The following is a 24,657-nucleotide window of genomic DNA, read 5'->3' as shown; positions in this document are numbered from 1 at the left end:
ATTACTATTCCTTTCTTTAACCAATTTTCCTTACCTTACTCATTCACAAGTACCACAGGAATCCAGAATATTCTACTTTGGCAATTATTGTAACTAGGCATCATACTGTACTTGTATTTAATTTCTTATACTCTTCTTTATTTTTTAAAAATATTTTATTTATTGGGAGGATGGGTTAGCCTGGTGGTGGGTATTGAGGAGGGCACATTCTGCATGGAGCACTGGGTGTTATGCACAAACAATGAATCATGGAACACTTCATCTAAAACTAATGACGTAATGTATGGGGATTAACATAAGAATAAAAAATAAAAATATTTTATTTATTTATGAGAGAGAGAGACAGAGAGAGCGAGCAAGCAGGGTGGAGGAGCAGAGGGTGAGGGAGAAAGAGTCTTAAGTAGACTCTGCACTCGATCTCACAACCCCGAGATCATGACCTGAGCCAAAACCAAGAGTCAGATGCTCAACCGACCGTGCCACCCAGGTGCTCCTAATTTCTCATACTCTTATTTAAGTATGCTCAACTTTATTGTAAAACTTCATTAACTATGGCTTTACTAAGTTGGATTCTTGTGAGAATTGACTTCACGAATGGGCTAAACTTAACCTTTATGGTTTCTCTCTGAGGAATAAGAACGGTTAGAAAAATTGCAGGTGGTATTTTTAACTTCCTTCAAGAAGCGAGTGGTTTCTCGGGGATTTAATCCCCTCAGGTACCTACATGTTCATGCTGCCACCACCTACCAGGATGGTGGCCCTTCTGCTAGGACCGGTGGGCCGCCTGCAGGCGGCTGGTAACTGGGGCACATCCGTGCAGAGGAGATGGTACTAGTGAGAACCGACAAGGGGTGGGGCGAGGCTCTGATGAGCATGAGCCTGCCCACCTGCCACAAAACATCATGAGGGGGGCCACTGTCTGCACCTGTGTTGAGGGGTAAGCTGCTTGGTTAGTGCTAACCTCCGTGCAGTGGTCAGTAAATGCAATGACCAGGATGGGGGTGGAGGCGTTTGAGAGAGACTGGGGGGCGGGCAGGGATGGGGAGGCATCTGGGAATGGGAAGGCAAGTGTACCCACGTTATTGCCATCACATTCAAGTGCAGGGCAGGCTCTGGCTGGAAGGTGCCAGATGACCACAGACCTAAGGCTATCAGAGCCCTTGCATGGCTTCTCATCCATGTTGTTCTGACTGAAAAACTGGATAGTTTGCTGTCATGGCACAGGGAAGATTTCCTCGTTGAAAAGCAGGTGGTTAGAACCAAGGTCACAGAAGGGGCACATTGGCACTGATCACTTAGAGCTGAAATCATGTCTGGCCACTTACTACTGACCCCACTGGCCAGACAATTTCAGGATTCTTAGAAATGCCTGCACGTTGGCAAGAACATTGCAAAAGATGCTGGCAAGAGCCCAGAGGTGGCTCAGATCGTGCTGCTCGAAAGGGTACAAGTGCTTTTACTTGGAAACTGTTCCTAGGGAAATGTTCATTGTTGTGCTGTAGGATGGCCGGTGTTAAGTGTAGAATAGAGGAAAGAAAAAAAACCCTGCACTTGACTTGCTGGCAGGTCTACAGAGAAATGCTAGCAACTTCGGTGACAATGATAAGACCTGTGTTCACACTGCCCCAGGCCCTGCACATTCTCCACGACAACACCACAGCCCCGAGGGCCACCAGCCCCGCCACTGTCACTGCCTCCTTCCCCAGGAGGACGCCTTGCCAAGACTCTCGGGCACCCAGTGCCTATCACCCACACATATCTGGATTTCATTACAAAGCGAGGCAGTGCCAAAGGAGTCTGGATATTGTCAAGCTTTTTTTCCTGAAAAATCTCAGTTTGGGACGAGTTTGGACTTTGCAGGGAAAAAAATCCACCGGGGTTGAAATGGCCACAGGACAGGAACTACCCTAGAAGTTGTGTTTGTGTCTTTGTCTTCCTGCCTTTCTCCCTTTTACTCCGTCTGTCTTGCCCTCAGCCAGGCGTCACGAAGCAGAGAGAACAAGCAAGATGTGCTGTCTTATGGGGTCAGTGGGTCCCAGGCCTGGAGGCAGGTTTCTGGTACCAGTGCAGTTAGGGGGGATGACAGTTTCTCTCCCCTGTGGCCCCTGGAATTTACAATTGTTCAAATGTTTTTAATGTTTCCACGAAATATTAAAGATGGGTGTTGACTTTGGGAGGTGTGGACACCCCGAGGCATCAGTAGCCTCATGGCTCCTGGGACACAGCTTCTCTTTTCCTGGCAAAATGAGAAGGCCCTCAGGAGCCCTTGGTGAGTCCATGCTTACTCTCATGCTGCAGGTGCTGGTCCATGGAGGCCAAAAAAGGTAAAGCGAAAATCGGAGGCAAGACCTCGTTTTCCTTTCTGTGCCAAATGCACAGCTCTCCTGCTATCCATCTGCTTGCTTCGGGCTCCGGGAGCCGCTGCCTCTCCCAGATCTTGTTGGGCTCACCTGCTGAGGACACGGCAGAGGGGGAGGACTCTCTCATGACAGGTGCAGCTCAAACTGCATCATCAGGAAATACGGCACATGTGGTATTACCTGAGTCGTGGCCCTCTGGGCACTGGAAATACACAGCCTCCTGACTCCCTTCCCCAATTCCACATCAGGGCGATGCCCATTCTTAATGGAGAAACAGTCCTGTTACACTGAGCTGGAGAGCGCTGCCACGGGAGGGCTCAGCTTCAGGTGCGTCCCCAGCTCAGGCAGAGTTACCACAGGTGGAAGATGAGCTTCCATCCATCTTCTCTTCCTCTCTCCCTCCTTGCTTTTTCCTGTTGTCTTCTTAAATGATACTTATCATTCGTTCTAATGAGCCACAGACATCCGACACCAGGATGGCTTTGGGGACTATACCGCAGTGGGTGGAGTGGTCCCCCAAAGCCAGGCATACTGACTTCCCTGGGTACTACCTGTGAAGGAACCTGCTTTGTTCCTACTCTGTCTTTGGTAGCTAAACACAGAATAGCTTGTCCAATAACATATTCATATGCATCTTCCAGCCTGACTTTAGTATTCGACCTGTTCTGCCCTTTGTCGGAACGACTAAAGTTATTTTAAGATTTCTGAGATTACCATGTTGCCACTAGTCTCCCAGCCACCTCAGCTCCCAGGTGGCCTGTGGGTGGGCTTCGTGCTCAGTTGCTGCTGACCGAGGATGGGTGCCAAGTTGCCTTCTGGAGAAGATCCATCCCCCCAAGCCTCCCAAGGTCTCTGCCCCCCCACTCCCCAAAGCCTTCTGGGGGTGAGGGAGCCTCCCCTCCAAAGAAAGCCCCCACCAAAGACACAAGGAAAACACGTCACCTGGCACTTGCCATGCACACAGAGGTCGGTCTCATAGGGCCCGCAGGGTGTGCCATCCAGGACCCTGTCGGCCACCAGCAGCGGGGACTCCTTCCCGAGGGGTGAGCAGTAGAGTTCACATGGTTTATCTGAGGAGGGAAAGGGGAAGGTGGACATTGATGTAGGAAGGGGTGTGTGGGCGATGCAAGGTGCAGGTGCACGAGGGGGATGAGCCAGCAGGGTGCAGGGACATGTGGGTGGTGGCCCAGAGGATGAGACGTCAGTATGGAATATGGAATAAAGGTCACAGAAACCCAGCACATGTTCCTCAGAGACGTGCACCTGCCCCCTGGAACACTCCACACAGCAAATGGAGAAAGGCACATGAGTGAGGGCTCTGTGGGCTTTTATTCACCTTATTCTCTTCATCCTTGGCAAAGGTATAGTATTCCTTTTCCTTAAGGCATTAAAAATACCAGGCTGAACATTTTGTGGTGTGCTAACCTCTAAGTGAATTGACTACGTATGAAGGGAGAGCCTCTGAGCTTCTCTTGTTGTGGGGGTGAGAAGGTGAATGAGAATGCCTCTGGGTAGGAGGGGGTGCGGGCCCTATGGATGTCTCTATAGCAGTGGCTTTTGCTAAATGCTTTAGTGCTCCACCAGCTGCTGGGTAAAAGCTGCAGGGCTGTGATATGTGGCAAGAAGGTCCTGGAAGAAACTGAGCTGGAGAAAAGTACAGGAACAGAGGGGCCTCTAGGACAACTTGTAAGAGCCAGGTCACCAGGCAGCATGAAAACCCTGGTTTCTGCTGCTCTTGGAACCAAGTGAGCTCCTAGAACATGACAAGCTCGTATGCCTTTGCCTAGGCTGTTCCTTTGCCTGGCAATTCCTCTCTGCACAGAGCCTTCTGGAAGTTTCCTATCACCCCAGAAGCTTCTACTCCAGAGCTCTCTCCTCTCATGCCATCTCTGACATGGAATCTCCACTGCACTTGGCATACAACTCCATCAAAGCCCTTAGCCATTATCCTATTGTCTTATAATTGTTTGAGTTACTTTCATATACAAGGGGATTTCTTATAAGGTGGGTTCCACTGCTAAAAGAGTTTGAAAGGGATGGATTTTAATTATCTTTAGATTGAAGAACTGACAGTACTGGGAGACCTTAGAGGACAAGGGACTGAGATTTTTATCTCTTGTTGTCAGGCCAGGCCAAGGACCTGGCTCACAGAAGGACTTGGTAAATATTTTAATTTTTCCATATAAAGTTTAGAATGAGTTTGTCGATATTCCCAAAATAACTTGCTAGGACTTCACTGGGATTGCTCTGAATCTATAGATCAAGTCAGAGGGAACCGACATCTTGACAATATTGATTCTTCCTATTCACGAACATAGAATCTCTTTCTCCCCATTTAATTCTTTTAATTCATTCATCAGATTTTCCCTCATATAGATCTTATACATATAGTGTTAGATTTATACCTAAATATTTCATTTTTGGGGTGCTCATGTAAATGGTACTGTGTTTTTTAATTTCAAACTCTATTTGCTCATTGCTGGTATATAGGAAAAGTGACTGATTCCTGTACATTTACCTTATATCTCTCAACCTTGCTATAATCATTTACTAGTTCCAGGAGGTTTTGGGGTATGTTTTTTTCTGTTTTTTTTTTTTTGTTTTTGTCATTGTTGTTTTTTGTTGATTCTTTTGGATTTTCTACATAGATGATCATGTCATCATCAAACAAAGGTAGTTTTATTTCTTCCTTCCCAATCTGTATATTTTCAATTTCCTTTTCTTGTCTTATTGCATTAGCTAGGACTTCCAGTATGATGTTGAAAAGGAACAGTGAAAGAAGAAATCCTTGCCTTGTTCTTGATCTTAGGAGAAAAACTTCAAGCTTATTTTTAAATAAATAAATGGATTTTGTTCTTCTCTATGTAACTGTGAATGAGGAATGCACCCTTTTTTCTCTCCAAGTCAATGAATTCTAATGATGTTATTGTGACTATTTTGCAAAGAAACCTCCAGAGAGAGAAACACCAACACTTTTGTGCTGCCTATCAGGCCCTTTGTTTCCACCATTGGATCATTTTCCCCACTGGGTCCTTCCATTGGTCTCAGATGAGCAAGTGCAGGGGTAGAGAAAGGCTTCTGGAGTTGACTTGGCTTCAGAAGATCCTGGCATTCCAGCTGGACAGTTCTTGTCAGAGCTGATGTGTTGTCTCACCCAGGCTCTGCGGCTTTCATGATTGAATGACATTCACAAACCCACCAACATGTTCAGCAGCTTTCCATAACTCCTCTTCCATGGAGCTCTGCTGACCAACATGCCCAGTGGGAAGCCTTGCCTTAAAACACTTGGAAGAAGCTACAAAGTTTCAGCAGAAATGTTCAACTTGTCTGTTCCAGTTAGTTGTGGAGGTGGGGGGAAAGTGCTGTGACGAACAACTTCCCAGGTAAGTAAAAGTAATGATGCTTCAGTGTTTATTCATTCAAAAACAGGAACTGAGCCTCTCCATCACACAAGACACTCTTTGAGCACTGTTGGGAAAGAAAGATGAGTACTGCATGTTTTTCAAGGCCCTGGTAGTCTCATGGACAAGTACAGAGCGAATCCTGGATGAGGCAGGCTGTGAAAAGCCCCATGAATGGGCCTGAGCTGTTAGAAGACAGGGCATAAAGTAGAAGGAATGGCCCAATTCCTCAGGTAGCAGGCTAGAGGCAGGTGTCCCTCCATTTAGACAGAATGACCCAGGAACGCAGACAGTGGAAGAAGTATGGGAGACGGAAATGTAAACTGAGATTAGGTTCTGGGATGTTCATTTGACAAAATTTTTGAGGTGCTCTTGGGGACCCTGAGGTTTCCTGTGAGCATCCTGGGGAACCACTAGGAGAATGCAGCACCCTAGCCCCCAGTCTGAGTGGATGGGGTATCTTCTTCACACACTGGGCTTCCTCTTAGTATCTATGCATTTCAGGTAGGTGCTGTCATTGATCCATCTTATAGATGGACATGTGAGGCTCAGAAAAGGTGCATGGCTACCCGGAGTCCCTTGACAGGCAGGGCCTCTTTGTCCCAGCCTAGTTTTCTTCTACCAGCCTGTTTTCTTTTTGAATAGAGAACTCTGGTGCCCCAAAATACCAGAGGCAAAATGGTATTGCTGAAAGCAAACCACCAGTTTTATGAATGTTTCTGGTTTCTGAATGTATACTCTGATTTGAGCAGAAATGGAAATGGGATTTGGGTAGAAAAGTAGAGGGTCTTTTGTGGCAAGTTAGAAAGACCAGACTTGGGGGGACTGAAGATTGTTTATCTGGGCTCTTTGATATAAACATCAGGAAAGTGGAGATTCTCAGATGGAGGGATTTTGGCCATGACCCCAGGCAAGCAGGTATACTCAACTCCACCTGCACTGGACTCTCCCACCTGCAGACACTGTCCTCCTCGGCTTGGGCAGTCTGGGGGTACCCAGACTCCAGAACAGAGTCCAGAGGTAACACTTCCTCCCTTTGCTCAGTTGAAACTCCATTCATCCATCTCCTTTTCTGAGGTCTGTGCTCAGAATTTAGGGCACCCCCCCCACCTCTAGGAAGGTATGGCACTACCTCCCAAAGGGACTCAGGATAACCTTTATAAACTTGAGGAGGAGCCCCTCAAAATTCTCTGAATATTCCCCTCTAAGCTACCTTGTGTGGACAATTAATCCCCAGATAAATGAGATGCCGTGATTCCCCTCTGGGTACAGTGTCTTACATTCTTAGTAGTACAGAAGGAGATCAAATCTTCTTAAGAGTTATATAACCATGCACTCCAAGGAAAGAAGCTCGGAGCATCCTCTTACATGGCTGATGGGTGCCAAAATGAAATCCTAATGAGGCTAGACTGTCTGGTGTGGTTCGTGGTCTCTCACTGGTCCACTTGTTGCCAGGACTTATGCTTGGATGGGGAAACCACAGACAGGGCAGGGGAGATGAGCTCGGGGGCTTGAGAGACACATTATCTTATCTGCTTAGTGGAGGCTTGGAGGATTCCCCCTGGTACTCCATGGTGAAGAGGACACTTGTGGCTCTTAGCACTCTTGCTGTTCTCGCTCTGCCAGTGGTTACAAGGTCTTACTAAGAGACACCACTGAATTTTGAGGCCATCACAAAAGCTCACTCCCGCTCTGTCTGGCTATCTGGGGGATAAAGAGGAGGCTGCTGAGTCCCTTGTCCCCAAAGCTGCCCGCCATGACTCCAGAGCCAGGCCTTAGTTGATCGGACCGGCAGAAGCCACTTGACTGTAGCTGTACCAATCAGAGTCTTTCTCTCCATCACAACCTCATAGATCGCTTCATGAGGCCTCAACTGATTGGACTAAGAGTGGCCACCTGACCGCAGGTGGACCAATCAGAAACTCTCTCTTGAAAAATCAGCACTAAATTCAGATTTAGAGCAGCTGTGTCTACTCATGGTTGATGAATCTGAAAGAAGTCTGTATTCCCTTATCCACAATTCGGAAGTCCAAAAAGCTCTGAAAACTGCGAGTATTTTCTTACATTTGTGGCAAACACATTTGGCAGCAAAACCAGCCTTGACTGACATGAGGCTGTTGGTAGTGTTCAATATCTCAGTTAGAGACTGTTCATGGGTTATTTGGTAGAGACATCCATGTGCTTCTCTGGACTGTGGGGTGCTTCCCTGGACCCCACTGGGAGTATTAAGTAATTTATGGTTGATGCGCTGTTGTTACCTGTCTAACACCAAAAACGCTTTGGCCACATCTGGCCCCAAAGGATTCAGATAAAGGATGAAGGTGTTGTGGGCCACCATTTGGCCTACATGTGGATAAGTCACGAGAAAGCCAGTTTTCAGTTGGGAACAGGAAGAAATGACTCACAAACACAAACTGTGGTGGGCTTGGAGAGAGGGTCCTGATATATTCAGAGGCCCTGTCCTCAGACCCCAGCCCTTGGGATCTGAGACACCCTGCGTCTTTGCAACAACTTCTTTTTCATCAAGCAACTCCAGTCAGCTTGGCTGAACTGGGGTCAGAGAGTCCCTAACCATCATACCCTCCATACCCTGTAAGGCTCAGACCCAGAGGGGGTTCTGCTGTGCTCGGGACGAGCTGGAAATGCACCTCCAGGTCCAGACACGGCCTTAGCCAAGCCCTCCGACACTTCAGTGGGCACGTGGCCTGCTGGCTTGGGCAGGAAGGACTAAAATCCTGAAGGTTTCCACTTAAATGAGATTCCACGGGGAAAGCAGAAATGGGGTGGGTTTGGCAACAGGCCATCTCCCTGGGTTTCTGTCTAAAGGCTTTCCCACTTAGAACTCTTTTCTAAGGAGAGCCTTTGTCTTCTTTTGGAGGTGGTATGGATTTGTGGTCCTGAGCCCTCCCTTGGAAAATCTACTTCTGCAAGAATTCTTTTTTTTTTTTTTCAGTAAGAGAAAAAAAGAAAAAATATAGCTTCCCCTTTCTTGAACCGTGAGTCACTCGCCAAAGAATTCCACAGTGATAGCAATGCTATGAATAGGGCAGTCATAATGGGCTTCGAGAAGCCCAGAGCTCAACCACAGGAATCGTTCCCATCACGGCTGAGCTAGAATTGTGCCTTTTATAAGCTGATTTTTGAGAGGAGCAAATTTATAATCTGTATTCTCCCCCCGCCCTCTGAATTGGCCATTTGTTATTTTGTTTTCATCCTTGTCAAATGTGCCTTTTAAAAACCCTGGCTTCTGTTTCTATTTGAGAGGGAAATGAAACCAAATCTGCAAGAAGTCATGACAATTCCACCCCAGAGGGGGATGTGTCAAGCTAGCCTTGCAAAGGCCTGAATTTGGGGTCTCTCCCTCAAAGACAAAATGCTTACTGCCCACTACCTGTCCTTATCAGAGAGGGTGGCACTTTTCAGATCAAAGGCAGTCGCACTCTGGCTGTAATTATCTATTGCTTTGGTAGAGAGAAACAAAAAGCAGGTGGGTCACGACACATTCTGAACCTGGTGAGCTTCCCCAGACAGCTGCCCTGCGAAGCTTCCTGGGTGCGGGGTCTGGGGCAAACATCCGTTTCAGCCCCTGGGATGATAAGGGACCCAAGGAGCTCAGCGATCCAAAAATGGTTACAAGTAAAATAGAAGTTTAATCTGGACTTGGAGAAATCTGTGGAAAACCAGACATTTAAGTGGGATTTCTGCATTGAATAAAGGAGCTGGAGAATGCAAAGCTGAAGCAGACTGAGGAAAGAATAACAACAATGCTGTGCACACAGTTGAGTGGAAACGGGGATGGGGTGAGTCCCTCTTGGATTTGACCTCTTCCTGCTCCCGACAAGCAGGAGAGGACATGACGGAGGACCTAAAGTGTCTCTGTCCAGCAGGCTGGGACAGCTGATGGTTTGGAAACAAGGCTGCTCCTCATCAGAACACACCCCACCATGGCGCTGGAAACAGGGCAGCCTCTGCCTGGGCTGTCTTTCTCCTGATTAGGGGTCCAAATGTGCTCGAGACATATGGAAGCCTCCTGGGTCTTCCTGCATCAGAGGAACGGCCAGGCAGAGAGCAGCGAGGGTCCTGCGTGAGTCCCTGCCTCCAGCTGCACATGTTCCTTTCGGGAGGGCGGGTCTCCTCTTTCCCTCATCTGCAGAAAAAGCTGAAGGTATGTAGGCTGCTCTTCTCTTGAAGTCTCGGTTAGCCAATGGTGCACCTCCCATTACAAGGCTCTAAAAAGTGGTGTTCTTTTTTAAAAAGGAGAAAAGTCTGGGGAGCTCCCTGAGGCTTTTAAATGAGCCCACAGCTGAGTGGGTTGGTAGTATCCACCACGATTGAGAACATCCCATGTTACTTTACAACTTGGTTCAGAGCTGATGGGTCAGGTTGCTGGGTTCAAAGCTGCAGGTCTGGGGCCACTATTCCCTGGGATGACTGGGCCTACCCCTGCACAGCTACGCACACTTGAGCTTGTAATAGCAGACTGCACGGTGTAGATTTCAGAGGTTCTTCAAACCACAAGGAAGAAACCTAAGACCTGGCCCAGGAACCTCATTCTCCTGCAAAAGACTTTAGAGGCTGTTAAAAATCAGGCACAGTCACTGTAGTTCTTATTAAAGCCTCTTCAGTCGACACTTATGAAGTCATGCTCTCTCTGTCTTACTCGAATATTGGAAGCCAGATGATAGCTGGTTATTTACTGAGTCAGCTCCTCCAGAATGGGGGTCCCTCCCTGCTCCTTATCAGCTGCAGGAACTTTGATGTGTCATATAACCTGTAACCTCTCATGTTTGCATGGCTCGTTCTGCATAGTAATTGAGATGACGGAAGCAGAGCTAACTTGGGCCTGGACTATGGGGTGCTCAACAAATAGGACTGTATCGTCATCATCACGACACAGTCTTGTCTCCTGAAGATGAGAATTTTAAGTGTAAAAGACCTTGAACTAGGCCATGGGGGGTAGGTAAATAAACATTACAAATCCTACAGACATGATATACCACCTAGAATTTGACCAGCTACTGGAAATGCTTGCAATAGACCATGGGGCAGAGTCCCCTGATTCGGGAGAAAGCTCTTGGAAGGAAAACGTGACCTGTGCCTATCATCATCTCTGAGCTGTAAATTGTCCTCAAAACTTTTTTTTCCCAAACACTCTAGTCAAGGAGTGAAAGCCAACCCAAAACGAACCAAGAAAAGAAATGCAAGAAAGCATCAACGCTGGAAAGAGAGATCAGACACAGAAAGCCACCACCCTGCGCCTGCAGAACCTTACTCTCCTCAAAGTTGGCCCTGGGCCCCTCAGCACATGGCACTGGGCGGCAGCCTGCCAGCACCCCCACCTTGCTGCAAATGGGGGTGCAGGACGATTCTGGTCTGCTGCCCGCCGCACAGCTGCTTTTAAGAACTCTCCCAGAGCTGGGTCATCCAAGTTCAACCCCACTGCTCGAGAAGCCGGTCCACTGCTGACTGGCGCAGCGGGGCTGGAGCATCCCATTGGATGGATGGCTGGGAAGGGGGAGCCCTGTGGGGTTTGTACATTCTTGGGAGGTGTTTACATTCTTGGGAGGAGAAGGGGGGCACTGTGAAAGCACGTGCCATATGCCTTTACCATCAACCACCACTGCTGTCAGCAGGCCCTTCTTCTTGCTGCTCAGCCGGTCGTGTGTCTGGCACTGCTGGTCCCGGAAGCTGGGCAGGCCCTTGGGGCAGGGAAGGTTCTCGCAGACAGCATGCTCCACACTGGCTCCCAGGCAGTGCGTGCCCCCAGGCCCAGGGCTAGAAGGAAGAGAAAGGTCTGAGTTACCCAGACAGTGCTGTGGAAACAGCAGGGGGGCTCAGTTTTTTGCCTCTCTTGCCAGGAGGAGGAGGGGCCGGGCAAGGTTTCCAAAGCAACCTCCCTCTGCTCTTCCACACCATATCTCAGCAATCCCAGTCCCATGCTGACGGCGTGTTTAAGTGAGCTGTCAGAAAAAATGCATCCAAGAACTGTAAATCAGGGTCATCTGGAAATAGAATACGGTGAGTATCAGTTCAACAAGATCCACAAATTGGGTCTTTCATCTGAACTTAAAATTTGGCCATTTGTAACACTGAAAACCCCAAGGGGGAGTTTTTAGTGTGTGTGGGTTTTTTGTTTTTGTTCTGTTTTGTTTTTTTGGTCTTCTATAAAACAAAGATCTTTACATGGCTCCCAGGTCCACTCTGGAGGTCACTAAGTTTCAGGATGAGTAAACAGCTCTCATTTAACTTTGTAATGCAGAGAATCAGAATGATTGATTAACTTGTTCAACGGCTTTGGGTAGAGACTGGCCAGATCCTGGCTCTGCAACCTTTCCTTGGATACTTGGGCAAGTGTGAGACCACGAGTGGTCAAAGACGCATCCTGGGTCCCTGAGGCTCTGTGCTTAGACTGGGGTTCTAAGCAGTTCTGGAGACCCAGCTGTGTTCTCTGGCCAAGCCCATGTGTGAGATGCACTGAGTAGGAGCAGGAGGATACTGGGGGCTGGCTGAAATGTGGGGTCTGCCCAGCTGTTCCATGAAGCCCTGGGGTGTCCTCACAGGACCCTGACCCAAGCAACCTCAGTGGTTCCCTTCATTTCCATGTTGCCAAAATCACCATGATGCAGTACGATTGTTTTCTCCCCGAACTTTTTACTGAAATTCAGCATCGAGGGGAAAAGAACACAAATCACAACTGTTTTGCTCAATGGCTTTTCACAAATTGCATATACCAGTTGGCAGGACAATAGTTTTGACACAATAACCACTTCATAATAACCATACTGAGTATTTCTTTTCCTCCCTTTGCCATTCCCTGTCGTCAGACAATGAGGCCACCCTATGATCACTGCTTCAGGGGAGAGAGATCACAGCAGAAGTCCTTAGGCTTTTGTGTCATCAGGGGTCTACAAACTTCTTTTGCACAGGTGAATATTTCTGGCTTTGTGGGCCATGCAGCCTCTGTCCCAACTCCTCAACTCTGCCACTGTTGTACAAAGACAGTGCAGAGCCAAAAGGGCATAGCTGTGTGCCAATAAAACTTTATTTATAAAACCAGGTGGTGTACCAGATTTGGTCCATGGGCCATCATTTCCCGGTTCCTGGTCTACATAAATATGTTGGAGAAAATGTCTGGAGCAGGAAGAAAGGCTCCACTCTTACCTCTATGCCCACCTCATGTACACCAGACAACCTCTCCCTCACTTGGGCATGGCGGCAGCCTTGAGAGGTTATACACACTGGTGGCCCCAGAGAGGGGCCCTGAGTTCTGATCTCCAAGTCAGAAAACAGCAAAACCTCTCTAAGGTTTATGGGATCTGAGAACAGAGAGACCTTTTGTTCTTTTTCCTTCCCAGAACACCAGGGAGGCAGCTGGATCTCAGAGAAATGATTGCATGGCATGTTTAGGGAGACAGAGTCTCCCAAGAGCCCTGGGCCTGAATGCCAAGTGTGGACAGATGAATGGATTCCTGTGCCACAAAGCACAGTATGGAAGAAAGAGAGAGGGGAAAAGCCATGAGGACCAGCAGGAGGGACATCTCTGCAACAGGCGAGTTCCCACGGCTGGGACCAGAGAAGGGATGGGTGAGGCAGCAGATGCTGTATGGTGAGAAGTTATGGGTTGAATTGTGTCCATCCTAAAATCATAGGCTGAAGTCCTAACCCCAGTGCCTCAGAATGTGGCCTTATTTAAAAATAGGACCACTGCAGATGTAATTAATTAAGATGAGATCATACTAGAACAGGGTGAGCTCCTAATCCAGTATGACTAGTATTGTTATAGAAAGGGGAAATCTGGAGATGGAAACACAGAGGGAGAACACCATGCAAAGATGAAGACAGAAATCCAGGTGATGTTTCTATATTCTAAGGAATGCCAAAGATCACCAGTAAGCCACACAGAAGTCAGGACAGAGGCACGGAACAGGTTCTCCTTCACAGCCTTCTGAAGGAACCAACCCTTCCAAGACCTTGATCTTGGACTTCTGGTCTCCAGAACTAAAAGAGAATAAATCTGTGTTGTTTATGCCACCCAGTGTGTTATGGCAGCCCTTGGAAGACAGATATACCAGACGACACAAGGATCAGATGCATCCTCACTGAATTTAGTTGTAGACTCAGGGAATATGGGGCAAAAACTCCTGAAGTGATTAGGGATCCAACCTGAACTAGAATGGAATTCAAAAATACAAATTAAAACATCAAAAATACAAATGCAAATAAAAATTGGTTTCTAGGAAAATGAAGAAAGCTACATTTTCCAGTTAGGGTGTGAACTGAGATTTGTGTACCTCATGTAATTAACTTCCTGAGTTGCCACTAAGCTTTATTTTAGCTTCCATTGTACCCATCTCTAACAATTGATTTTTCCAGATGTACATCTGACTGATCCTCATGAGCCAACTACCTTTATGCCTTGTGGCAGGTGGGTGGAGAGATTAAACATGTGAAGACAACTTCTGGATCCAGCAGAAAGTGGGCCTAGAGGGGGATAGCCCATGGGATACCTCATGTGCCTCAGGGTGCTTTCCTCTTGAACTCTGTTTACCCTGTTTCTTCTCCCTAACCAACTTTCTCCCATGGGCAAGTTCCCTTTCAGCCCCCCGTCTAGCCCGCTGCCCCATCTTCCCCCACCCCCCAACTCTCCGTCCATCCTTGAGGCCACCTCCACCCTGAAGCCTCTTTTTATTTCCTACCTGGAGCCTCTTTTGACCCTGCTTGGGTCTCTGCTGTGCTGCTTATCATCAATCTTGTGAAATGGTGAGCTAGATTACTGTCTTCCTCCTATTTTTCTGCAGCCTCACACAGAGAACCTTGCACAGGCTAGTCTTTAACAAACAGTAGACTGAGTTGAACTAAATTATCAAAATTTTTCTTAAAAAGACCAAAACAGAGAGCAAAGTTAGGGAAGACGGTGGAGTAAGAAGCACCAGGAATCCACCTCTCCACACTTAGACAACAACTGTATTGGCAAAAATGGTCCGAAGTAACTATTTTGAAATTCTGGAGTCTATTTGATGTGCTGCCTTCTGGGCAAAGCTTGGCTGGTAAGCTGTGGTTAATTTAGATACATTTTAGCCTTCATTGTGGTAGTGGCTATCTGTCCCCCACACTCCAGCCCCATGGCAGGCAACTGTGCCTGGTGTGGCTGGCTAGAGCCAGGGTGGACAATAAGAACCTTATTCGCCAAATACTGGGGTTCTCTGTTCTGATTGTTCAGTGCTGCTTTTGATTTCTGAGGTGCAGGAACAGAGGGTGGCCACCACTGTTGCAACTCCTGTGAGCTGAAGGGACTTCCAAGGAATTTCAATGAGCAATACATTTTTTTTTTTTCTCTTTTCCCCCTTTCGGGAGCCAGATATGCAAGGATTAAGTCATTCAAAAGCAGCTGCACATATGGGAAAACTTAGGAAGCCACCAGGTATGCCCTGGAAAAGATGAAGGCTATAAAAGGCTTGAGAATACCTTATGCTTTTACATCAGGTTGATCCCCAGCACAGAGAAGCCTTTCAATAGCAAAGAAACAGAAAATCCAGAAGGGGAGAGGCTGATTATCAGAGGTACATTATAAGATTCGAATGTCCAGTTTTCAACAAAAAAATCACAAAGCATATAAAAGAAAAGAAAAGTATGGCCCACTTAAAGAAACGAAATATACCAGCAGAAACGGTGCCCAAGAAAACTCAGATGTTGGGCTTATTAGGCAGACTTAAAACAACTGTCTTAAAAATGCTCCAAGTACTAATGGATGACATATATAAAGACAGGAAAATGATGTATGAGAAAAATGAGAAAATCAATAGAGAAAGAAATTACAGAAAGGAAAAATAAATTCCAGGATTGAAAAATACAATAACTGAAATGAAAAATTCACCAGGTGGGTTCAGAAGCAGATTTAAGCAGGCAAAAGAAAGAGTTAAAAAATTTGAATATAGGGCAATTGAAATTATTAAGTCTGGGGGGGGGAGGTGTGTGAAAAGAAAAAGAATGAAGAAAAGTGAACAGAGGGCATCTGCGGTAAAGCACTAAGAGGACCAACATACGCATTATGGGAGTCTCAGAAGGTGAAGAGAGAGGAACAGAGATTATTTGAAGAAATAATGGCTGAAAACTTCCCAGATTTGAAGAAAGACATGAATGTACAAATACACGAAGCGCAACAAAGTCCCAGTAGGATAAATTCACTGATATACTTTTCAGTTAAGCTGTCAAAAAATAGAGAATCTTGAAAGCAGCAAGAGAGAGGCAACACAACACATATAAGAGAATCTTAATAAATCATGAGCCTATTTCTCATCAGAAATTTTGGAAGCCAGAAGACAGTAGGTTGATACATTCAAAGTTTCAAAAAAAAAGAAAAAAAATCTATCAACTAAGAACTCTGTATCCAGCAAAACTGTCATTCAAAAATGAGGGAGAAATTCAGACATTTCCAGATCAACTGAGGAAGTTTTTATGTTTTGTTTTTACTACCACACATGCTCTACAAGAAACACTAAAGAGGGTCTTTCAGGTTCAAATGAAAGGATGCTAGATAGTGACTTGAAGCCATATGAGGAATTAAAGATCTCCAGTCAAGTAGGTTTGATGCTAAGCTTTGTCAGTACAAGGTACTAGAGAGACTCTAGAGACAGAACAGACTTTTGGTGCTGGTCCTGGTATTTAATTTCTCTCAGCAGACTCCTGTGGTGGTCTGTGATTCATGCCACCTCCCTCTGGGCAGCATTCATCCCAGAGGGCAGCTTCCAAGCACACCAATGCTTTGGGAAAATTCCCAGCCTGGTTTCAGATGCTGTTTCTCCCCTTGGGCAGCTTTCCCTAATACCCCTTAGTGTGACTTTCCAGAAGGTTCCATCAGTGCAGCACCTCTGCAAACTTCTCTGTCATCCAATGGGCCTTGGTTTCATCCTCTCCAACAAAGCCCAAGGAATCTCATCCCTGGGTGTGTGTGGGGGTGGGGAGGCACCTTCGTCCATATTTGTTCCTTCCTTGGGTGCTCTGCCTCAAACCCAAAGAGAGTGGCCACTTTCTATGTTTGTTCTTCCAGTGTTCTTCCTGTGTTCTCTTTTATCTCTTAGCAGCTAATTCCCATTACTCCAACCACCTGTTATAGCTAATGCTTTTTTACATCAAACTTCCCCTGTTCAAAAAAAAAAAGACTGAAGAGCTTTTTGGTGTTTTGTTTTTTCAGCTTTCCCTTGGGTCACTATTTGAACCACATGGGAAAAAGAGAGAAACAATTCACGAACAGTGCGATTTGTTACCCAAATCATCCCAGTATGTCAATCCATGGCAGGACCCTGCCCTCAGCCCTCTTCATGACTGTGTCTATAATACAGGTCATCTAAGAGTTACAATGACATTAGTGATGGCCTCCCAGGTATACGTTGGTGTGAGACAACAAAAAGAGGCCCTCCATATGTGCCATAAGGAAGACAGAGGAGAATCTTTGTGTGGGGAGGGTGTGTCTGATGGGGAGGTCCATAAATGGCTTACAAACAAGTTCTGTGGGAGGACTTGGAAGAAGGGGACCAACTTTACAGGAATCCACATTGGATGAGTGTGCCAAGCCTGAGTCGTATGGACACAAGGGCCTTCAGGAGATGCTGTACTGGGGCTGGCAAACACAGGCAGGAGAGATCACCCTCCCAAAGTCTGAGGAGCAGAGAGCTGAGGTTCCTCATTCACTCTGGTAAGTTTCTCTGGCCTATGTAGTGTGGATAAAGTAAAAAGATGTCTAGGAAGACTAAAACAACAGAAACCAAGCTTGACATGGCTAAAATGAGGGACAGCTGAAATAACAGAATTCATGGTACAATAAAGTTGTTCATTTTTTAGAGCTAGAATTAGGTCTGTGTCCTCCCCTCAGCCTTTTCTATGAGGGCTGCAAGGCAGAGACAAGCCTGACAGGCTCTGCCACTCAGGCTCCAAGCATGAGAACTCATGGAAATAAAAGGGGAGGTGACACAGGAATTTGAAATCTCATCTTGAAGTGAAGTTTGGTCAACTCGGGACATGGGTGAGAAACGATAAGGACAGAGGCACTTTTACCTACACCATGATTACAGTCTAATATGGCCGGAGGGCTTACACCTTACCTGTCTTTATAACCATTCCCCCTGTCAAATCTCTGCAAAGAATCTGAGGAGGTTCCTGACTGCATCCTTCAGATGAGGGAATCAAAGCTCTAATATGTTAAATCAAAGCTCAGTGAGGTGGACATAAGAAGTGTGACTCCCAAGAGCTCCTGGATGCAGCAGGAGCAGACGGGGAGGGAGGCTGAGAAGCCGACCTGACCTACTGGTACCGTCATCTGGGATGTGATGGATTTTTCAAGATGCTTCTCCAGCATCAATCCTCAAATTCTGTTTGTACTCGGTTGGGACTTCCTAAACATGGATAAAATAGAAGTTCAGATGTGAAACCAAATGACTTAGATGGGCACGTCACGAGAAAAGATATCCAAATGGCAAACACAGGCACAAACTATGCTCACAGGTGCTCCTTACTTGGAAAGGAAATGCAAATGAGAACGTCAGGGAGATAACCACTACACACCCACCAGAAAGGCCACCATGGAAAACACGGACAACCCAGAGCACTGGTGAGGTTGAGAGCACAAGTAAGCTCCCTGTGGCCCACGGCTGTTGATTTGGCAGGGCTGCGCGGCAAAACCACACCCCCATTCAGTCACACGCATGCGCCCTCAGAGCCAATGACCCCTCCCTGCAGGCACGTGCCCGCGTGCCCAGCGCACACCCCTGCCTATGAAGAGCAGAGCTGCAGCACGAGCCACGCTCTAGCATACGTGGGCTTTTCTGTATACCGTACCTTAATAAAGATGTTTAAACATAAGGGAAAAAAAAATAGGGTAGAGAGGCTCTGGTGAGAGACTGCACGTGTGGAGAGAAAAGGGAGCTCCTGTAGGACAGGACCAGCTGTCTCTTGCTAGGATGGGGCCTGGAGTGCTCTGGGCAGACCCCAGGGTGGAGCAGGGAGGCCACAAAGGTTCACCGAGATGAACAGGATCACACGGCACTTTTCCTTCAGTGGATGAACACACAGACTCGGGATAGGAGGAAGAGAAACACTCCGGCTGGGGGACCGCCCCCGCCTTTTTTTTTTTGCTCTGTTCTAGTCAATGAAAATACACTGTAAGGTAAAAGTCAAAGCAGCGGTTCAGATCCGCTCACCATTCAGAGACACAGGTGGCTTAGTGGACGGCCGGCCCCTCCAGATGTCAGGAGTAGTGCAGGGCTGCTAATGTCCTTTTAGGGCAGCAGACATCCTAGTTTTAAGGCCTCCTCTGCAAGGTATCCAAGTCACTCATGTGACTTAAACTCAAGTGTAAAAGGCTGAGAATTTAAAAATCCATCTGTGGGAACACCAGGTCACTGGCGTGTTGAAAGCCTGCATCCGGGGGTTTCACTTTGGAAGCAAAAAGCAATTACAGGCATATAACGTCACTGCCCACCCCCAGGCCTCCCACTGGGTCTTAGGAGGCTGACTGCCTTTGGAGCAATGCTGCTCAGTGACCCCAGTGCATTCCATTTCTATGTTCCACTCACCTTCTCGTCCTTCTCATGCTCTGACAGCGGGCCCTTCACACAAGACCATCTGAGCCTTTTCTCTCAACTCTACTCTCCAGCTCCCCGCCCCAAAACACAAGCCTTCTGATGGGGTACCAGAATTCAAATGAGAGATGAACTTTCTGCCTTGCAGTCTTTGGGCAGAAATGCCCACCAATAGTGAATACAAACTGTGGCAGGAAAGGACGAGCCTAGGGAGCTGCATTAAAAATCCGGATGGTCCCCCCTGATGTCAGACAGCAAGAAATACAAATTCCAAGAGCTGTAAAGATCAGGACTAGAGGAAAAAAAGGTGGGGTGGGGGAGAGGACTCTCTTGCCAGTGTTTTTGGACAGTGAATAAACCAGCTGCAGAGGACAGGGAAGGAGCCAGGAATATAAAGTGAAGGCGGTGGGGGCGGGGGGTGGCGTTCCAAGTCCGAGATGTACACGGCAGTGAGACTTGGACATCCTCGGGAAATCTGAAGGCAGTGAGCCTGGTGAGGTGAGGAGTGAGCCAGGAAGAGGATGTTGTTTTGGTCAGAGATTGGCTCCAGGGCCTCGATCAGCTGTGCTTTGTAACAATCACCACATCAGACCTCTCTGCAAAAGTAGGCTGACAACTGTTGCCCGGAGTTCACAAAACACTGTCTATATCCTGCGTGATCCCCCAGAAACCCCGGGGGCTGCTGCTAAACTGCCCACCCAAGACCGGGCCCTTCTCTTCCCGTTCAGCTGGGGTGCTTCCCTGAAGGCAAGGAACCTTGGAGAACACTGCCAGGGAGAAAGAGAAACAGAGCTACACTGTTATTGTACAAGACTGGACAGGTTACCCAGGCAGAAATATTACAGAAACAAAGACATATTGTTTCTCTCACTCGGGATGAACAAGGCTGGGTGACATTTCGGAGTTTGTTCTGGAGAGGACCCTGAGCACCCCTTGCTGTGGGCTACAACCTCCCTGGGGGCAGAGCAGGCACGGGGGGAAGGGCACTCTCATATGCAGGGGAACCTGAGCCCCGACTCAGGCCTGTCCACAGCACCTGGGCCTCCGTGAGGTGAGACAGTACAAGAAAGGGTGGCTAGCTGGTCATCTGCCTTCTTGGCCTAATAATTTACAATGACCTTCATGTTTTGGGGGGAAAGTATTAAGGGTGTGTTCTGGGGGCACTGGCAAAACAGAGACTGGTCCTTCTCAGCAAGCATGCCTCCAAGTAGTGAGGTAGGACTCTTCTGCTAGAAGCATGGAAAGGAGAATGGTGCCCCGCCTGGGGTCGCCTTCATGGAGCTCAAAGACCAGTGGGGGGTGGGGAGGACAAGGTGAAAACAAGCGACCAAGGACGCAAGGGTAATTACAAATTGTTATCCTACCTGTAATGTGGGAAAAGGGCGCTGAGAGGGAGTGTAAAGCAGGCACCCTGCCTTGTGCAAGGCGGTCAGGAAGGAGGCCTGAGAAGACATTTCCTTAGAGGCCCAAGGAGGGGCACAGGCAAGCTGGGGAGAGGGAAAGGAAAGGTCCGGAGCTTGGAGTGCTGTATCTGAGGACAGAAAAGAGGGCTGCAGTGGGTTGAATGGTGGCTCCTTCCCCTCCAAGATAAGTCCACCTAGAACCTTCCTGGAAAAAGGGTCTTGGTAGATATAATTGAGGATCTCTTAAGTAGGAGAGGAGATCATCCTGACTTGGGGTGGGCCCTAAATCCAGTGACAGGTGTCCTCAGAAGACGAGAGAAGGCCATGTGAAGACAGAGGCAAGTCTACAAAGGCAAAGCATACCAGAGAGCGCCAGCAGACACCAGAAGGTCGGGGGAGGCATGGGTGGGATGAATCCTCCTTCAGGTTCAAGAAGGAATCAACCCTGCCAACACCCTGACTTCAGACTTCTGGTTTCTACAACGCGGAGAGGATAAATTGCTGTTTCAAGACACCAAGTTGTGGTAACTTATGATGGCAGCCCCAGGAAACGAATACAGAGGCCATGGTCAAGAGTATGGACTTTATTCTAAGTGCAGCGGGGAACGATGGAAAGGGCTGTAGCAGGAAGAGAGAGAACTGGAATTTTGCTTAAGTGGATCTCTCTGGCTCTGTGTAGAGAATGAATCCAGAGGGCAGGGAGCATGCGGGAAGCAGGGAGGCCGCTGCAAAAGGTCTGAGAGAACAATGGAGCCTTGCCGCTGGGCTCTACACCAGCTATGTGACCGTGGGCAAGTTACCTAACCTCTCCATGACTCAGTTTCTAACCAGTGGGGCGAAAAAGAGTACCTGTCCTGTAGGGCAGCATTCAATGCTTTACTGCCTGTAAATGCTGAAAAGGGAACCCGGCACATGGTGCAGGCTCGCTGCACTTGCCATTCTTATCACAAGAGCATGTGGAGGAGGAAGAGAGGGACAAGGGGACCATTCATGGACTCAGGAGCTTTGGACTGGAGCAAGGTGATGGAGGATGGTGCTGTTAATGTGGAGTGGAGATGTGCGCTGGGAGGAGAGATCACAGTCCAGGAAGAGTCAGGTTTGAGGCATCCAGGAGAAGACCAACGGAAGTTGGCAGAACTGTGCCCGTTGAGAGTGGGCAAGGACTTTATCTGTTTTTGCTTGTCACCTATAAGCCTAGACCTAGCAGAGATCTTGGCCCAGAGTCAGAGCCCTGTCGAGGTGTACTGAAGGTATCATTCTGGAAAGGCATGACTGAGAAGGGGCACGGGAGCCAGGAGGCATGAGAACACCAGCATTCTCTTTCTGGTCCTTCTACCACTGCCTGCCCCATGGGATGTTGTTGGATGACAGAGATCGGACATAAAGACCTCTCTCTCCAGGGCCCATAACCATCTGACGTGCTGAGACCCACATATCCCTCGGCAGCCTGTTTGCAGAGGCCTGGCAAAGTCCCCCATTCCTCAATGATAAGACAAAGGAAGAGGGGCAAAGAGAGATAAAGCTCATGACTACCACCAGGTAGGATGGGGGGTACCTGATAAAGAAGAGGAATGGAAGATTTTTACAAAAATTTTGGGGTTTCTGGTACAGCCTCTCTCTTAAGGCCACTGGGCCTGGAGGAATGGGGTGAAGACCCAGCCTATGAAATCCCACAGCGGGCCAAGCGGGTGGGGGAGGGCATGCTAACTCAGCTTTCTGAACTAGGGGTTCTTTAGGAGTAGGCAGGGCAGAAAGCAGCTGGGATGGGAACAATGGGTACAGCCAAGGTATGGGGGATGCCTTAGCCAACGTCATGCCAAGGAAACAGAGTCAGGGCCCTTAAAAGTTGCGCCTAATTTAGCATCTGCTCAGCATTGATGACATCTTTTTATAAGGGTTGTCCTCACCTAAATACAATCCAATTGTCAACTGTCTCGGGGCACAGGGTCTTTCTGGGCATTTAAAGGTTCTGATATGCCCCTACTATGACGTTCCTGGGTGACACCTGATATGGAATGATGTGCTGAGGGAGACTGATCCTTTGCCAGAGTATAAGAGCTCTGGATGCAAACAGGAAGCACCAGGACAGCTACAACTCTTGCAAATTGTACCCTGCTCTGAACAAAGTCTTTCCATGTAAATCACCTTCCTCCGAGCCTCACACAGTCCTGTATGTCAGCAGACAGGGCACACAGTCTCATCTCCATTCTCTGTTAGTGCTAAGATGGAGAGGGGCCATGTCCTCAATATAGACCATGACTTTATATGCATTCCCATGAATTACTCCAACTTCAGATGGAGACACACATACTGGCCATCAGCTGCTGTAGGAGTGGTGCTGGGACTTGAAACCTTGTCTGTTCCTGCTTCAAAAGCCAGCTCTCCTCACTATACCCCGCCCGCTCCCTCTAATGGCTGAACTGAGGCCCAGAGAGGAGGAGGGGCTTCCCTGAGGTCACATGAAGAACAACGAAGCCAGGCCCAAATCTCAGCATCCTGATTCCAAACCCAGAGCTCTCTTCTTTTTCTTCATTTTTTTAAAAGATTTTATTTATTTATTTATGTATTTGAGAGCGAGAGAGAAGAGCAAGAGGGAGAGCACAGGAGCAGGGTTGGGGGGGAAGAGAGAGAAGCAGGCTTCCCACTGGGCAGGAAGCCTGACTCAGGGCTCAATCCCAGGACCCCAGGATCATGACCTGAGCCGAAGGCAGACGCTCAACCGACTGAGCCCCCCAGATGCCCCACAGAGCTCTCTTCTCAGGGCCAGAGGCAAAACTATTTTAACTTCCTCACAGAACTATGAAAAAACTGAAACCTCTATTAATTTCTCACCATTTAGCTAAACAGGCTTTCTAACCATCTACACATCTCTGATGGTTACTTTTCTGTGTCAACTTGACTGACCTAAGGGTTATTTCTGGGTGTGTCTGTGAGGAGGTTTCCGGATGAGATTAGCATCTGCATCTGTGGATGCAGTAACGCAGTTGGCCCTCCCCAAGGGGCATCATCCAATCCCCTGAAGGCCTCCATAGAACAAAAGGCAGAAGAAGGAGGAATTCACACCCACCCCATGCGCCCTCTACGCCCACTAGGACCTCTCTCCGCAATTTCTCTTGCTGTCCCACTGGGATTTACACCATCAGCTCCCCTGGTTCTCAGGCCTTCAGACCTGGATGTGACGACACCACCAGCTCCCCTGGGTCTCCAGCTTGCAGATGGCAGATCGTCAGACCCCCCCCCCCAGCCTCCATAATTGTATGAGCCGATTTCTCATCGCAAATCATATATATATATTCCTTGATTGTTTCTCTAGAGAATCCCAGTACACCCTCTATGCTTTGAATTAAGAAGTCATTCCTAAAAGATTAAAAACCCACCTATTATTTTTCAGGCACTCTGCTAAATACTGGAAGGAAAAGTTTTAACAAGACACAGTATGTGATGCCAATTCTTATAGCACTACTGGGGGGAAAACTGTGCTCTTGACCTTGACTAATCTGTGAGGTCAGTTTTCCTTTAATCAGGAGGTTCTCAACCTTGGCTGGCCTTTGGGTTCACCTGTAGAGATTTAAAACATCCAGTTCCCGGGTCCAAGCCCCAGAACTTGTGATTTAATTGGTCTGGGATACAGCCTGGGCATCGGAATTTTTTTTTTTTTTTTTTGTAATTTGTCATCAAACACTGTATTTCCAATTCATAGTCACAATTTTTATTTTTTTTATTTTTTTGATATTTTTATTATTATTTTTTATTGTTATGTTAATCCCCATACATTACATCATTAGTTTTAAAGGTAGTGTTCCATGATTCATTGTTTGTGCATAACACCCAGTGCTCCATGCAGAACGTGCCCTCAATACCCATCACCAGGCTAACCCATCCTCCCACCCCCCTCCCCTCTAGAACCCTCAGTTTGTTT

General features: G+C 47.6%; 1 protein-coding gene across 2 annotated transcripts in view; it reads right to left on the bottom strand.

Annotated features, from left to right (window-relative positions):
- ADAMTS17 (ADAM metallopeptidase with thrombospondin type 1 motif 17) overlaps positions 1 to 24,657 on the bottom strand; it is a 280,407-nt gene that overhangs the window by 120,444 nt on the left and 135,306 nt on the right. For both annotated transcript variants that reach the window (XM_081831556.1, XM_081831555.1), the window contains exons 10-11: positions 11,370 to 11,536; positions 3,303 to 3,430 (exon numbers count right to left, since the gene is read on the bottom strand). In XM_081831556.1, coding sequence (XP_081687682.1) covers positions 3,303 to 3,430; positions 11,370 to 11,536 — 295 coding nt within the window. The remainder of the gene's footprint in view (positions 1 to 3,302; positions 3,431 to 11,369; positions 11,537 to 24,657) is intronic.

Source organism: Leptonychotes weddellii, chromosome 9, assembly GCF_054177405.1.
Source record: "Leptonychotes weddellii isolate Sample4059 chromosome 9, ASM5417740v2, whole genome shotgun sequence".
In the NCBI taxonomy this organism is placed as follows: Eukaryota; Metazoa; Chordata; class Mammalia; order Carnivora; family Phocidae; genus Leptonychotes; species Leptonychotes weddellii.
Note: the sequence above shows the minus strand (reverse complement) of the source record. Positions and strands in the feature narration are given on the sequence as shown.